At 44.2% G+C, this 17,229-nt stretch overlaps 1 protein-coding gene and 1 long non-coding RNA gene across 5 annotated transcripts in view; one reads left to right on the forward strand and one right to left on the reverse strand.

Moving 5' to 3' along the window:
* LOC139056278 (uncharacterized) overlaps positions 1-2,033 on the forward strand; it is a 68,662-nt gene extending 66,629 nt beyond the window's left edge. For all 4 annotated transcript variants that reach the window (XR_011512247.1, XR_011512249.1, XR_011512246.1 and 1 more), the window contains one exon: positions 1,899-2,033. This is a non-coding gene — a long non-coding RNA (uncharacterized lncRNA). The remainder of the gene's footprint in view (positions 1-1,898) is intronic.
* LOC139056277 (uncharacterized) overlaps positions 1-17,229 on the reverse strand; it is a 235,278-nt gene that overhangs the window by 60,869 nt on the left and 157,180 nt on the right. The window contains exons 28-44 of the mRNA XM_070534376.1: positions 16,640-16,765; positions 15,459-15,581; positions 14,660-14,725; positions 14,456-14,566; positions 14,215-14,331; positions 13,013-13,138; positions 12,036-12,158; positions 10,923-11,111; positions 10,112-10,243; positions 8,783-8,866; positions 7,603-7,725; positions 3,363-6,869; positions 2,557-2,721; positions 1,867-2,067; positions 1,174-1,305; positions 551-613; positions 328-441 (exon numbers count right to left, since the gene is read on the reverse strand). Of these exons, the coding sequence (XP_070390477.1) occupies positions 328-441; positions 551-613; positions 1,174-1,305; positions 1,867-2,067; positions 2,557-2,721; positions 3,363-6,869; positions 7,603-7,725; positions 8,783-8,866; positions 10,112-10,243; positions 10,923-11,111; positions 12,036-12,158; positions 13,013-13,138; positions 14,215-14,331; positions 14,456-14,566; positions 14,660-14,725; positions 15,459-15,581; positions 16,640-16,765 (5,502 nt within the window). The remainder of the gene's footprint in view (positions 1-327; positions 442-550; positions 614-1,173; positions 1,306-1,866; positions 2,068-2,556; positions 2,722-3,362; positions 6,870-7,602; positions 7,726-8,782; positions 8,867-10,111; positions 10,244-10,922; positions 11,112-12,035; positions 12,159-13,012; positions 13,139-14,214; positions 14,332-14,455; positions 14,567-14,659; positions 14,726-15,458; positions 15,582-16,639; positions 16,766-17,229) is intronic.

A 17,229-nucleotide genomic window follows, 5' to 3' on the forward strand; every position in this document is an offset into this window, starting at 1 on the left:
GCCCTCTCCAATACGTGGGTACCCACCCATACTGACACTGACACTGAGACGCTGGCTTTTCTGCACAGCTCAGTTGCCTAGTGGCTAATCTCAGCATGCACTGAAGGGTGAAGGGGGGCAAATATCTTGCGCTATATAGCTAAAGTTCAGTTTTGATGACAACGCTCATGCCTAGATGAGTAACCTTACAAGAAAGTATCACATTATATTCGCAAAAATGTGGCACCACAAGAAGAAGGCTGTATCACAACAGTATGCGCAGATACAACAATAACAACTAGAGTTCCCTGGTCTGAAGCACAGCGAATAAGTGACCTGTAGCCTTACCAACACAGTTGAGTCTTCCGTTGTTCTCGTAGCCCAACTTGCATTCACAGAAAGCCTGGCGGTCCTTAACAGTACAGGTACCGTGAGGTCCACACTGTACCCTGTCACAAGGGCCTGCAAAGGAATACATGTATGCCTTGAGCAACGCAACAGCAGTATTGAGATTGAAAGTGACATCAAGACACGATACATTAATATATGGCTCAGTCCTTGGTACACTTACTTTCACAAACAAAATGAACACATTCTTGGTTGACTGGGCAGTCCGTGTCATGAAGGCAGTCCACTGCAAGAAAAACAGCATTTATTTGCTAAGCCTCATGCTGCAGCTCATCAATGATGTAATCCTAATCTTATCAGTGGTTAAACTACACCTAGGCATAAAATGATCGAACTCGTATGATACCAATATTTACTGGCATTAATAATCCTGCACAGCCCAGCGAATAACTGTCACATAAAAATAAACAAATAGAAGATATAAAAGATTCCTCTTGTTTGGAAAAACAAGTATGCACAAAATGAGCAGGAAACAGAATGTTTGGTTAACGTCATCGCAATAAAATTTGCAGGAGTGTGACTATGTGCTTTTAGGAGGCAAACAAATGGTACTGTATCAGCTAAGTCAACTTCCATCAACTGGACCCCAGTAAGACATGCAAAACTGGTTCGAAGTAGTTAACATCAGAATGAAGGAAGGGCTTTAAAAGGTATGGGTGCCTATTGGAACTCCAAGACACATCAGAATTAAGAAGAATGTTGAATTGATTACTGCCAAATCAACAGAAGTCGACTGCAGAAGATCGTTGCTGGATGCATAAAACCTCTGAGGTGAACACACTGTACCTTGAACACAGCCTCTGTTCTTGTCGTAAGGATCACCGGTGTACAGGGCACTTCGAGGACAGGCACACTGTCTCTTGTGATTCACCACAGTGCAGGCTGCGTTTGGTCCACAAGGCTCTTCTTCACAAGGATCTGGAGACATGGCAAACATTCCCTCAAGTTAGTCTTGCGAGAGCAAGAAAACAGAGACTGCCAATTGGCAATCGAACTGACAAAAGTTAGTAATTTATTCAGCCATAAGCTAAAACGTTGGCATTTGAGACTAACACTGTTTCCTGTAAAATGTTACCATGGCTCTTTCCCAAGTTACTGAAGGTGATCCTGAGAATGTTGCTCCTCATTGGAAAAGACATTGACACGTTGATGACAACTCAGAAGGTGACTTATGTAACAACTGCTTAGAAAAGACATACTTTTAGTTGGAAACTGTTAAACAGAATTTTTATCATAATGGTCATCCATCAAGCTTTTCAAAATCTTTTAACTTTTAGTGTTTTAAAAGGTGGACATGCATAAGAGAGGCCAGTAGAGGTGAAACGGTACATAAAGCTTATTTTTAATCACAGCTTATAGGTAATTCAATAGCTATGTTCACGCAATTTTCATTGCTTGTTATGACCTTTGAATGAGACTAAACGTGAGTTAGCACGGCATGCTCCCCTTAACAGTTACTATAATGAATGAGCAACTTACTGATGCACTTGGTCACGCCATTCTGGTCGCAGGCGGCGTTCAGCGGGCAATCCGAATCGCCTCGAGGGCATTCGCCAGGATTCGTGCAACCGGAGAAGCCATCTCCGATGAATCCTTCGGGGCAACGGCACACGAAACTGCCAATGGTGTTCTCACAGATGCCGGTGGAATGGCATGGGTTGTTCAGGCATTCGTCAATATCTGAACAGAAAAGAGGGGTGAAAAGAAGAGACAAACTCATCGACATGTCCCAGAAATAAAATCATCGGCAGTAGAGTCATATCAATGCTTCTATCAAAGTGTGTTAGCTGCTTTCTTTCTTGGCATGAACCGATTGTCTGGAAAGCAGTTGAACTTGACCCAGCTAATGTAAGCTTGTGAAACACAGTTGAACCTTGATGTAACAAACACATATATAGGAATTATTGGAAAATGAAGTAAACGTAAAGTGTCTTATCGATATCAGCATGTAATCAATAAATGCTTATAATGAGGTTCGGATATAACAAAGTGGCATGTTTCTCCTACTAGACATACGTATGTGTTAAAGGCACAGATCTCAAGTAGCACTGTAAGCAGAGCCAAAGTTGCACCAACAGTGTCTACTGTAAGGCTACTGTGGCACAACATTGGGCCCTACGTTGGCGCATCTTCTCATGTTGCTAGGATGGGAAAGAATGAGTGAGTCACCTTCGCAGCCATGTTCCACTGTGTGGAAACCCGGTTTGCAGGAGCAGTGGTTAAGCGAGCAGAGCTGGTACACCTGGCAGTCACTGTCTGATCGGCAGCCTACTTGGCAGTAGCCGTGGATGCAGAGCTCTCCAGCCGGGCAGTCACTGTCACCAGAGCATGCCGCTACGAACAAAGAGAGGGAAGGAAATTATTTATTGCCCAGGTAGATCCATGTCAAATGCTTACAAACTGCATTCACACTAAGCAAAAAACAAAAACAAACAACAACAACAAAGGAAGAGATGTTTTTACAGGCAGCCTGCTCTTGAGAGCGGTTGAATATGGTCCCCATATACAGTACCCCCCAGTTCGGTATTGTTCCTTTATGAATTCATGGTTGCAATTCGCACTCACGAACACTGTATTTGAAACAACCCTGTCTTAGACAGTATTGGCATAATTTTCCAATGCCTTTTCAATTATCACCAGCTGCTGCCAGTGAAGATATGTCTCAAATGAAAACCAAATTCACAGGAATAGCTTCACTGTCCAAAACTTCCAACTGGGAGGAAGTCGTTATTTCATACATTAAAAACAGTGTTATCAGGATGAATCATACGTCAGTCATTTTCCTTTTTATTCTTGAGGAAATGAGCTAGAAGCTCAGGGAACACTAGAGTAGTGATGCTACACGCACCCAACGCAAGAAAGAAACAAATAATTTTTTAATGCGTTCACCACCTAAGTTCTATATTACTTAGCAATTGTTCACTTTGTGGTAAGGACACTCACAACTTATTAATGCAAGAAATCCACAAACTCACACATGCAAAAGTCGTTGACGCAGGCTTCTCCAATGATGCAACCACTACAGACGGCTCGGCACCTGTTCTCTATGCATGACAAGCCCTTGGGACAAGATCCTGTGCATGTAACCACCGGCCTTTTGCAGCCTATGATAGGGGTTGGATTTCCTGTAAGGCCATCAGGACAATTGCAGTTGGCTTCGTGGTTGATGACCTTGCAAATTGCATTGGGGCCACACAAGCCCTTGATCTCGCACGGATTCTGGCAGCGGTTCTGTGAACAGGTTTCATCGTGCTGGCAGTCGCTGTTCTTTCTGCAACCAACTTGGCAGTAACCAGCGCTGAGGCATGCTTCTTTTGGAGGACAATCCGTGTGGGAGAAGCAAGGCTGGACGCACCGGCTGTTGATGCACTTCTCGCCGGCAGCACAGTCACTTTCTCGGGTGCAGACAAGGCGGCACTGCTCGTCGACACAAGCATAGCCAGACGCACAGTCGTGGTCGCTCAGGCAGACAACAGACTCACGGCTGCATCCCACAGCTGGATCTCCCCTGAAGTGCACTTGGCATTCACAAGTGGCAGCGTGGCCTTCGGCCCGGCATGCGGTGTTCAAGCCGCACTTGAAATGGTCGCAGGGGTTTTGGCACATTGGTTGACCAAGACGGTCGGGGTAACAGGCAAGGTGACTAGGGCAATCCCCGTTCCCGTGAGGACAAGAGTTGGGATGGCGACAGCCCTGGCGGTATGGATCCCCTATGAAGCCATTTGTACAGACGCACTCATAGCCGCTAGGCACATCGATGCACTTTGCCGAAGAGTGGCACGGGTTGGAATCACAATAGTGAATCTCCTCACATCGAACCAAGGCATCGCCAGTGTAGCCAGGACGGCAGTGACAAATACGCTGGTGGTTCTGAGCCACACAGCCGGCGTTGACTCCACAGCCATCTACGCAAGGGTCTTCGCAGTAAAAGTTTGGAAAACAGGCTTTGGTGATGTGGCAATCTTCGTCTTTGAGGCACTCCACCTGTTTGCACCCTTCACGCTGGTCGTAAGGGTCGCCAATGTAGAGTCCGTTTGGACATGTGCATTTGGGTAGGTGGTTGTCGACGACGCAAACCGCACGAGGGGCACACTTTAGGAACTTGCAGCCATCTTGACATCTGCGCTCGCCATAGGCTTCATCAAACTGGCAAACCTCATTGGGGTGGGGGCAGTCAGCGTGGTTAATGCACTCTGGTTCTGGAATCTTCTGGCACCCTCCCCTGCTGTTGGGATCTCCGGTATAGCCTTCTCGGCACGTGCAACGGCCCCTGTGGTTGAATGCAATGCAGTCTGCATCGGGTGTGCAGCTGAAACTGATGCAAACTTCAGCGCACTTCATCACACCAATGGTGTTAGGAATGCAGGCGGAAGTAGTGGGGCAGCCAGTGTGGTTGCGACATTCGTCGTGCTCTCGCTCAACACAGCCAAGCACATTCTCTTGATCCCTAACAAAGCCGTGCCGACATTGGCATTCGTATGAGTGCTGCCTTGGAACACAGACGCTGTTAGGCCCGCACTTGTTGAATTGGCAAGCGTCAAAGCACCTCTTGCTGCCTGTGTTGTCAGTTCGACAGACATCAGTCAGCCTTTTGCAGTCTTCGTCAATCTGGCACTCGTCCTTTGGCCGGCACCCGTTTATTGGGTTGTCAGGGTCACCCTTGTAGTCTTGCAGACAGTGGCAAGACGGCCGGTGGTTGTGCACACGGCAAACTGCGTTGGGGCCACACTGTTTTCTTTCACAAGCATCGGTGCACTTGTCACCATGAATGCACACCTCGTGAGAAGCGCATTCATCGTCAGAGGTACAACCTTCGGCAACAGGCTGAGTTGGCAAGCAAGCTATGTGAGGATTGTAAGGATCCCCCTGTGTACCAGGGGGGCAGATGCACTGAGCCTTGTGACGCACACCTGTACAGTAAGCATTTGGTGCACACTTTTCGTAGACACACACAGAAACACATTTTCTCAGGCCTGTTGTGTCAGGTCGGCAAATGAGATCCTCTCTGCAGTCCTCATCAATCTGGCATTCGTCCGGAATGTGGCAACCACCCGCCAGGGGGTCTCCAACGAGGCCAGGCTTGCAAACGCAAGTTGGCCTGTGATTAACCGCCTGGCAAACAGCTCCCTGAGCACAACTATGGCCTTCACAGGCATCGTAACAATCATTCTTGCCATCAAATACCCTCTTGCAGACAGCAATAGAAGGGCAATCGTTGTCCCTGTAACATCGTTCAGGTTGAATGTAGCACCCAGTCTCACGATTGTACGGGTCTCCAACAAAGTTCTCGCGGCACTGGCAGATAGTTATGTGATTCTCTGTCCGGCAGACACTGTTTTGTCCACACAAGGTGGTAGTGCAACCTGGAAGACAACTCTTGATGCCGTTGCGGTCAACGGCACAAATCTCGTCATCCCTGCAATCACTGCTCGTTCGGCACTTCGGAGTAGGAGTGCAGCCCTCTCGAATGTCATCAGCGAGTCCTTCGTACCCAGGCCTGCATTCACAAGTGGCCTTGTGGTGCACTGTGATGCAGTCAGCATTGGGACCACAGCGTCTGTCCCAGCACGGATCGGTGCAGTTCCTGATGCCAACTCGAGTCAACAAACATACGGCAGAGTCGGAACAGTCGTGGTCCTGCTCACACAAGTGTCGCATGCATCCCCTTCGCAGGTCATGGGGATTTCCTGCGAATCCCGGGAGGCATTCGCAAGCTGCCAGGTGGTCCATGGCAATACAGTTTGCATTCGGTCCACATTCATAGTCGAGGCAAAGTTCAATGCAGTCCTTGATTCCCACTGGAGTAATCTTGCAAACCTCATATCCCTTGCAGTCATGGTTGCTGTGGCAACGGTCACGAGCTATGGGTGTGCAGCCTTGCGCAACATCGCCGGGATTACCATTGTAACCTTCCCGACATTCGCAGACAGGCCTGTGAAGCCTGCCAATGCAATGTGCATTGGGGCCACAGCGAGTCTTGATGCAGGTTCTGGTGCAGTTCTTGATGCCTCTCGAGTCGGGTAGGCAGCGGTCGCTCTCCGCACAGTCAGCATCCTGGATGCAGACGTCGAGTAGCGGCTGACAACCCCTGATGCGGTCGTTCGGGTTGCCCAAGAAGGACTCGCGGCAGAAGCACGTTGGGACATGCTTCTGTCCCACACACCTTGCATTCGGACCGCAAGCGTGTCGCAGGCAGACGTCGACACACTTGTTTCCTCCAGCCTGGTGGCGACAGGCCTCATGCTCAAGGCAGTCTTGGTCAACCGCGCAATCGTCGGGCACCTGGCAGCCTGTGCCGTCGTAAATGAAGCCTGGCAGACATTCGCAGATGGCTTTGTGATGTTCTCCCAAGCAGACAGCATTCTTGCCACAGGTCTTGTCTTCGCAGACATCTCGGCACTGCTTGACTCCCTTGGTGCCAAGTTTGCACTCAAAACGTTCGCCACAGTCTTTGTTTTCCAAGCACTCGTGTTGTGGTTTGGCTGCAAAAAGGAAGAATAATTGATTAGGATCAGGGTTCTATTTATTTTGTCTGTAATTTCACTGCTTTCAAAGAATACACTGTAGGAGTTCACTCATTGAAAAACTGCAAACAGTGCTTCCCAGATAATTGCTCAAAAGGCAAGTAAAGTTAAATGCAATTAAATGAAATATTTTCCAACCAATATTTGTGACACTGATTGCTTGGTACTCAGTTTTATGCCAGATTTTCACGTTACCTCCAAGTTTACATAACAGCAAACGGCACAATATTAAGAAATTAAAGCAAGTATGGGGCCTATTACAAGATAGTGTTAGACAAATACAAGCAAAGGGTCTATCACTATGTGGCATGATTTAGCATGCCACCCTTTTTACTTACTGATGTAAATTACACTGCAGGGGTCGTATTCTCAAATGATCACATTTAAGATAACTTTACTTTGGAGTCGTGCAACACCTTACTTCAGAAACAGGCATTCTACTAGCCAACCAGGGTTCACTGAAAGTGATGCTATCCTCCAAAAGTACTGATGGACCAGACTAGAGGCCCAGGCTAGTGAATGGCTGATCGACTAACACAGTTGATAACTATTCTAACTCATAAATAGATGAAGTATTTGAATAAGATGTCATAACTATCTCCAAGATATTCACGTTGGTTACTACACAGATATTGCAAATACATAACAAGTGTCAAGAAATGCAAAATGCGTGCATTCCAAATCAACTTACTTGTGCAGCCACGAATAAGATCGTTGGGGTCACCGTAGTAGGAATCCTTGCAAATGCAGTTTGCTCTGTGGCTAATGGCGTGGCAAACAGCGTTTGGACCACACTGAGTGTTGACGCAGACATCTGTAAAGTGGATCGAAGATGATGTTATAAAACACAGTGGCACAAAATAAATGTAACAAGACCCTAAAGATATAGAGACTCCGAACTTAGTGAATTAAGTTAAGCATAGTACACACTCCTTGTCTGTACCTGTGTCTTCTCTGGCAAATAAATATGCTAGGTGGCAGGAAAGAATTTCTTTTCTTGGTTTTAAATACACCATAATTAATCTGGAGAAAAATAAGACTGAAAGTGAATTGAGGCTGGTTATTACTCTAGGCACGTCCAGTAAGTGAAATTCACGAGACTAGCATCAGTTTCAAGATATCCGTCCTGAGAATAAACGAAAAAATGTGCTGGTGCTTTGTTCTGCCTTGCAGTGCTTATATAAGGCAGGATTCGTCAGAAACTGCATGGAATGCTAATGCATTTAGCTATTGGTTCAGTGTGGCTTTCTCGGAACAAGCACTAGTCTCCGTATTCCTGCCAAACGGATATGCTTTGGACACTTACTGGCTTTGATTAAATATATGCAGTGTGTGCAGTAATGTCATTTAAAATGTTAATTAGCTAGAATTAGTTAATTGAAGAGCTTACTATAGATCACAGTGTAATTTCTGATGTCTGCCACTGCTATCAATTTTGGTAAGCAACAATTGCCAATCTGGCCTGAATCACCAGTGTTTAATAACTGCAAACAGCTTCTGGTGAACCATTTCCTGTTAACTGCTCTCTCGTTCTTTGAACTTTGTGGTGAAGGCGCTGGCAAATGGTGTGCCTTCCATCTTGTCAAAGCAAAGTGAAGTCATGCTGTTTTTGAACCATGAAGTAAAGTCATACTGTATTCATTACTAAGTAGGCTAATAGTTCAAGAGTGTTGTAAAAATCACATTGCATTTGATTATTCAATGCGCAATGGCACTTACGATCTTGTGTATCGGTGTTCTACAGGCAACACTGCGTAGACTACTTAGAAAAATGACATGTCGTTGTTAGTACTTCACTGTCTCTGCTACTTTGCAACCTAAACTTATATACCTAGAGACAAATAATAACACAAATGCAGAGAAAATGGTACCTTGGCATTTGCGGGTGTTGTCTTGGCTGACCACGCAAGCAGCATTAGGATTGCAAGCATCGTCCGTTTCACAGACGGTTCCAGCTGTTTGAATAAAAGACAGAGAAAAAGAAAAGGTGTAAGTAAGCAAAATTGCCGGAGGTTTGCTCGTAGCATCAGTAAGTTGGGCAGGACTGGATAAATCTAATCCTGTTAAATTTACCCTGTTGATAAATAACTGTGCTGCTTTTTTCATACACGCAAGTTTTAACTACAAGCACTTGCACAGTGCATACATAGATTGCAGGCAATGCTACGATGGCTAGAGAGACTCCTCTCATTGCTCACATTTGTGAGCAAAAAACAACATGTCATATAAGAAAGAAAGATATAGGTACACATCATGTAACTTGATGTAAGGATAAGTCTCAATTTTATGTCGTAAAATATGACGCATGTATTTATTAGATGAAAAGTGTTGCAGATCTGAACCTATTTGCCTGTGAACAAGCGAATTGACATGTTTCTGTGACTAACGGTCACAGCGCAATGCTTGTCGTAGTATAGTATGTCACATAGCGGAAGCACAACGGTGGTCAAACAATATGCAATTTGATGCACCCTTATGTCCGCAAGTTGTAGTTGTAATGTAGGAAGTAGTTATTCCGTTAGAGGTGTCGTGGATTAGAAACAACTGCACTGCGCGAAATGCACATGCCGTGATCATTCTACTTGTACAGCTTCCATAGCATTGCCTGCTAAGTATGAAACACAGTATAGAATTTCTTGTGTTTCAAGAGCTCTAGTGAGGTAGTAGTGTTCTAGCCAATCTTGGCATCTGACATATTTTCTATATTGTATCATTTTTTTGCAGTGCATTTTAATGCTCATAGTACACATCATTGGTCATTGCCATAATCTTATTACACGTAGATTTTAAGTGCTTAACATTGACTATTTTTAAGGCCCCTTTACAGCCACGTCACATCAACTTCATAGAACTCAGCACTCTGTTGCGAAGTCACTAACACTGGCATGGCGCTCTTTGGCCATACCTGGCCCTTGTGCCACTAAACAACACGCATTCATTCATTCAGTGTAGGATTTATGCAGCCATGACAGTGCAGAGCAAATACACCAGAGAAACTCAAGCGCGTGTCCAACTGCTTTGGTGCAAACGACTTCAACAAGCATTAGAAATTGAACAACACACTTGTTGAATATGCTGAGTTAAAGTTGTGTCACAGATGATTACCCTACTCTGCAGAGCAGGCTGAATGACTAATTGAGAGAAGATTAAATTTGCGGTTTGCCATCTCGTGCCAGCATTTGTGAGAGGCATCAACTTGCCTCTTGGTGGTGTGCAGCCAGTCTCCAAGTCACCAGGGTCGCCTTGGAATCCTTGTATGCACTGGCAGACGCCAACCCTATTCTCCACTGTACAAGCTGCGTTTGGCCCACAAACTCTGTCTTCGCAGGGACCTACGAGTGAAAATTTACCGATGGCTCAAATGAGGGTAACAAGCCCTTTCATGGATCCCAAAGTAACAGAGTTCACATTCTCCAGGTGTTTTTTTTAAGAAACGAAACTTTGTTGTACCCTCTGTTGACACAGAATGCTGTATGAAAATCTGAAGATGAGTGCATGTCATAACGGACAATTTATGATAGAAAGGTTCTAAGAGATTGGCGGCATTCTGCAAATTAAAAGAAAAATCTTGTGTGAAAAAGACATGTTTGCCGAATGCAACATGGCACTTTCAGTATAGTGCCAGACCAAAATTATAAGGGCAATTCTGAATTAGAGCAACTGTGCTTTCATAGCTGCTTATTAGGCTTGTGCAAATACCAATTTCTTGGTTCAAAGCAAAGTGGAAGTGAATAGTAGTTAGCGTCAAGTAATCTCGAAGGTGATAGTGGTGGGATTCACATAAAACCTTGACATAAGTGCCAGATGTTGACAAATGCAACAAAAAAAAAGGTTCTTTACTTACTAAAAGGGAATAAGGTCCACCTATGAAGACAGTTTATTTTCAAAGTTCCATTATTCAGATATTTTCATGCAGAAATCCAAGTTCAAAATTCAAGCTACAGGCAGTGAGGTACTACTGCAGTAGAGGCAAATCTTTACCTCCCCAAGGCACACAAGCAGCCAACTCACGGATGCAATGTCGGCGGTTGTCGATTCCAGGCACACAAACACTGAGAGGCCCACAGTCGTGATCCGTGTTGCAGACAACGGGTGGAATGGGAGGAGTGAAGGTCGTGACCGGGACGGGCGGCAGCACTGGTGGTGGAGGTACGTCACCGCCACCTCCTCCTGGTATCACCGTATCCGGTCCCCGAGGAGCTGAATCGATAAACAGCGAGGCACGGGATCAGTTCCCTGTGGTCTTGCCCGTGCTACTGAAACAGTTCTAGTGTGCCTACGTACCCTGCGTACATCTTGAAGTATGCGCGAAGGCAGCATGAAAGAACAATGTTATTGCTGTGAATGAAGCCAGTTGGTATGACCTCGTTTTAAAATGTTCACCTTGTGGAATACAAGTCTAGACAGACACACCACTAGTGTGGTGCACACAGCGTGAAGCAGATATTATGCGCATTATAATATGTACTAGTAATTTCACACAATTAAAACGAGATGGAAGTTCACAGGAAGATGAAGGCTTAAGGTGACCCACAGTAGTTGAAAAAAGGATGTCCTCAAAGCCGACCATTTCCGATACATGATAACTATAGCTATTAACAGAGGTTGAACAAGCAATTGTAATGATATGTGAGCAATTCATACTGGATATGTTGTACTACCTTTGCCTGCTCTTTTATTCCACAGAGTGCACTTTTGAAATAAACAAACACCAAGTGTCAAGTGCGAATTCATATGTTGAAGTAAGAGCAAAGGAGAGCAATAGGCAGCCTGTTAATAGTCCTTTTACATCAATGCATAATTAATTTCTTCAAAAAATTCATTGTGCTGTATTATATAGATTTACATATGCCTGATGGCAAGTGACAAACGAAGCTCAAAGCTGAATGCTTTTAAGAAAATGCTTAGAGCTAGTGTCTTTTCTGGGAAAGTTCAGGCTCTAGGTGAGTGGGACGAAATGCTCATTGCCTAACTGAAAATATATACTGCGCTTTTTCTCTGACTAGATCGGACTTTTGTGAGATCCTCAGTTTCAAGCATACCATAAATTATTATACCTCAAAGTGTTGTTGCTCACGGAGCTCTGGCAAAAAATATTAAAACAAGGAGAAAAACAAAACTTACTGCAGGCGAACAGTGGATTTCCGATCATTCCGTCTGGACAGATGCACTTGAAACTGCCAAAGGTGTTGAGGCAACTAGCGTCGGTGCCACAGACGCTGCCAGTACCAAGGCATTCATCAATGTCTGAAAGAGGTGAGGGTAAAGCATTGTAGTTATGAAGCAATGCTATTGAATTCGCGTTGTCATGCCCTACAATGCTTAATTGACAAGCACCTGCAGCTAGAAAGACATGGAGTAATTATGCTATACATATGGTGCTGTGGTTGTTATAGCTACTGATCAATGGCCCCTAGACAGCATAACAATGAGAAATTTTAGGCCACTGACTTTAACCAATGAGCAAACATAAAGAAATTCTTAGTGAGAAATTGTACGCAGCTGTACTGAGCTTGAGCCCCTTGCACATGCATGTAGAGACGTGCTTTGCATGCAAGCGTGTTAGCCCACAGAATTTTACAAGGTGCTCTCTACACTGAGGCAACATAATAAGAAATATGAATAGAAAGAATCCATGCTATGCACAGCTTCACTTAAAAATTTGAACAGTGGATATAACTGTGCAGCTTAGAATGACCTTAGCATGGTTGATTCAAAACATATGCAGTATTACTTGCGCGTGCAACTTTTTGATGCCACCTCCCAAGTCAAAACCTGTTCATGGCTGGTTGAAACCAGAATGCTGCTAACTCTGGTAGATATACCTATGCTATGCTTCATACCAAGCCTAATAAAGCTTATACTAAGAAAATGCTGATAGTAGGTATATATATATATATATATATATATATATATATATATATATATATATATATAGAACACTAATACTAAGCCTAATACCAATACCATGCATGTTGATGGTCAAACCCAGACTACTAACTCCTTCCTAATGAGTAATGCAAGTCCAGAGCACTTAAGAATGCATTTTATCTGACGAGTACCAGGTATTTGCAGATCACTGTAGCATCCACAACACTCACCATCACACCGAGTGAATGGATTTCCCTGTAATCCCGCTGGACAGCGGCATTCCACTTTGTCACCCGTTTCAATGCAGTGGGCATTGCTTCCGCAAGTGGTGGCAGTGCAGCGCGGCTTGTCGTGAGCTGAAAACACAATTGGCTGTGTGTGACTACGATGAGCTTAATGCACAAGACTGACACGCACTGCATCTCGTAGGTGAACTAACGCTGCTTCAGTAACTTCCCGAGATGCTTGGCTCAAAGCCTTCAACACAAATGCACTACACAGAAACACAAAAGCATCCTTCCAGGTTATACAATGCCAGAGCAAGATAGCAAGGTGGGTGAGTTGGCTAGGAATCATCGTACTTTTGGTAAGAGTGCAAAAGCAACACGGACAAAAGGAAGGAAAACACAACACAGTACTTTGTTGTCGTGTTTTTCTTCATTTTGTCCATGCTAATGTTGTGCTCTTACCAAAAGTATGATGATACAATGCCAAACCCAAAATACAGATGAAGAACTTTGATTTTAAGGCCCGCAGTTAAGCTATAGTGCAGAACTATTTTCTGTACTCAATATCAAAACAAGAACAGGTTCTACGAATGCAGTAGAACCTCACGGACACATTCATGGTGGTGGACAATATCCAAACTATCTCATTCGATTAGATAACGCAATACATTTTTCTGAATAGTGTCTTCTTCTCGCTATTTGGTTTATCGATACCCACAGAAACAAAAATGGCGGTGAGATGCACTGTAGCGGGGGGCCACACATTATTATCAACCGCCCGGGGTTCTTTAATGTGCGTCTAAATCTAAAGTAGACAAGCGTACTTGCATTTCACCTCCGTCAATATGTGGTCACCGTGACCGGGGATTGAACCTGTGACCTCATGCTCAGCAGAGAAATGCCATGGCCACTGAGACTCCGTGGCAGGCTTCTCCTCACATCTATTTGTGAATATGTATAAAGAAGGTTCTACAGCAGTCCAGCCCTAAGATTCATACTGCGACTTGTACTGGTCACACAGGCCAGTTCTTGGCAGGCGGAACCATACAAACATCACACAGCTACACACTCCCAAGCAGTGAAGTGCTTTCACTTATCTAAGCTAAAATGTTGCAACCCTGTGTGCTGCAATTTCTTTCAGAGGTACTGTACTAGACAGTGAAACACAATGATCTGGTCCAAGGTAAACTGTGGTAAGCACTCACTGCAGCCCGTGTATGGATTTCCGTAGAGTCCAGGGTTGCAGACGCACTTGTTGTGCACAGCGTACATACAGTGTGCCCCAGCTCCGCATCCCGGATTGCACGTAGGTGGCAGTACAGCTGCAGGGAAACAGACAATGTGGTAAATATATTATTAAGCTGCTTTAATCTAATCAGTTTTCCATGTTGCACAATTCCTCATTGAACTCACAGTCATCAACAGGAAGGTGATAAACTTGCTTACGTGGAACGCACATGACCTCCGAGTTGCCCAGGAAGTACGGCAGGCAGACGCAGGTACCAGTCTGTTCGTCACAGCGTGCTCCAATGCCGCACTGAATGTTCTTGCATCGATCTAATGAAGAAGAAACAAGGATAAACAACTCATTTTCAAGTAATAGTGAATTGAAAGAATAGCTGAAAATCTGTCATTTGAGTGTCAACAAACCTATGCAGTAGCCAGCAGCACATTCCTGTCCTTTGGCGCAAGGCCTGGATTCTGAACAGTGCGACTCTGGGTATAAAAGAAAATTAAGAAGTAAATCTAGGTTGCACGCATACTGAAGAGCTTACAATGATTGACATTGCTTCAGACACACAATAGAATGGTTAAAGATATAATTCTGGCAACCTCATTGAATCAGATGCCAGCTGACACCCCGCTCACTACTCAAGAGCATCATCTGACAATGTGAGTGAAAATGCTAACAGTGTAATTGAAACAGACACGCGCATTAAAATACCCTAGAAATTGGTTTGTGCCCAAGTAAGAACAGCTGAAAATAATAATTGCCACAATTAGAAAGAAAATATTCTTCAGTATGGTTCTAAGCATTAAGGTTTTGCAAAATACTGAAACCTGCTAGAATGAAACAGCAAACAGTACTTTCCATAGTTTCATTAAGCAAGTAATGGTTCTGAGAAGCTAGTTCTTATATCTACGTACCACACAGTGCATAGGGTTGCCGTTAAAAGTTTATGGGCCATGGAACTGTATGGAAAACTTAGTATTTCTGCAGCCCGGCTATGCAGCCTGGAATCTCGATTTCCAGTGTGTGCAAGTATATGCAAAGAACATAATATTGTATGGTTTTACTGCCTGCGGTCCCAAGCTCCTTGGAAATTCTACTCTCTGCAAAACCCACGGGCCGTGAACTTTTGATGCCAACTGAACATTTGAGGGCTTCATAAAACTAGCTAATTGATTGATTGATGGGCTGATTTATTTAAAATGATGACTTGCATACCGGGTGAGCATTCTCCTCCCTCCCAGGGGTTTCCGCGGAAGCCTTCGAAACATTTGCAGACGCCTTCGTTTCTCGAGTTGACGATGCAGTGTGCATTCGTGCCGCACCAGACCTTGGAGCACGCTGGGAAAGTTTTAAAGAAAAAGAGAGCATGGTGAGTGATCGAGGCGAAAGACACAAAATATATCAATTCCAATTTAGTCACCTATACTGTATGATACATTCACGATGTATGGCTAATCACATGCGCAAGATGAGTAGAGTGTCCTAATTGCAAAGGCACACACATATCTTTCTGCAGAGACACAAAGGTAGGGTCGACACTGCTCTATTATGAAAATGCAGCAGAAACTTCCCAATTTAAGTCAACTCTAGCTAATTAAATTAAACGTTCTAGAGACTGCTGAATCGTGTTCGATTCATCTAAAGTTGCAAAAGGCATGACTCAGAACAGAATAACGGGTTGTAACATAAGCAGGTATGCGCACCCAGCAATGCTAGAACAGATTATATACATCACCAGAAACAGTTCTACAAACCGATGTAGACACACCACCCTTTTGTCGAAGAAACACCTTATTTAGCGCACAATTCATGTGGAAGGAAAGATGGCAACAAGACAGAGTGTTTCCTTGACGAAAGAACTTTTCACCAACCAGCCCAAGCAGCTACTCTGTTATAGATGCACCACTCCAGTTGCGGTGGGCTGGTGACACTATTATGTAGTGGCGTCCGCCAACATATGCAACACCGTGAACATCAAATGTGGGCATGTTTGAACCCTTAATTTCTCATGAGTGTCCCAATTTGAAGTTTTTGGCCATGCTCCTCTGACTTGAGAAGTCAAAATGTTCTAATTAAAAGAAATCTACATTTCATTTATTTAGATTGCACTGCTTTAGGATGCACTGGAAACATAGAAGGCCAATCAGAATTTTGAGACTAGCTTAAGTTAAACGGAATTTCCAAATATCCAAGCTTGGGCCACGGCAAGTTTATTGTTGCTTGCTTTACATGCAGCACAATGTTGCCACATGCTCACATGTGCGCAGAACACTATGTGCCTGCTCTTTATTGAATATTATGCATACTAAGTCATTACTTCTCAGTCCTCAATACAGTACACAGTAATATGGATAGAAGTCCGTAACCCAAGAATAACCGGTTAGATTGCGACTTACGTGATTGGCAACCCTTCTCAAGGTCGTAGGGATCACCTTCGTAGCCGGGCCGGCACCAACACGTTGGTTTGTGGTCCTTCGGTTCGCAGTAAGCGTTTGGACCGCACTCGGATGTCACACAAGGATCTGAAGAGCAATGGAAGGCAACACAATGACGAGATGATGCACAACGTACTTCCGCCAATAAAAATGTGAAAATTGATTAAAATTAGAACTTTATTAGACGAGGTGGTGTATTTCTATATATAAAAGATAAGTGCAAAGTGAGATTTCGCATACTTTGAAAGCAAGAAAAACTCAACTGAACTCTCTTGTTAACCTGTTGCTACACGAAAGTGGAACCCCCATGGCATAACTTACTCATACAGTATAACTGGCACAATTATTAGACTTAAATTAAATGGAGGTATCACTTCTGATTGATCTGGTATGTTTTTTAAGGCAAATGACCTTGATGTAGTGAATGTCTCAATTCAATGATCCTATTAAGCTAAGATTAGTATGAAACATTTGCAGTGCTGTTATGTGTGAGAAAAGTGCCTCATGAGTGACTGCGGGTTCTCTGCCATCATGGAGATAGCTTACAGCTA

Source organism: Dermacentor albipictus, chromosome 2 (assembly GCF_038994185.2).
Source record: "Dermacentor albipictus isolate Rhodes 1998 colony chromosome 2, USDA_Dalb.pri_finalv2, whole genome shotgun sequence".
Lineage (NCBI taxonomy): Eukaryota > Metazoa > Arthropoda > Arachnida > Ixodida > Ixodidae > Dermacentor > Dermacentor albipictus.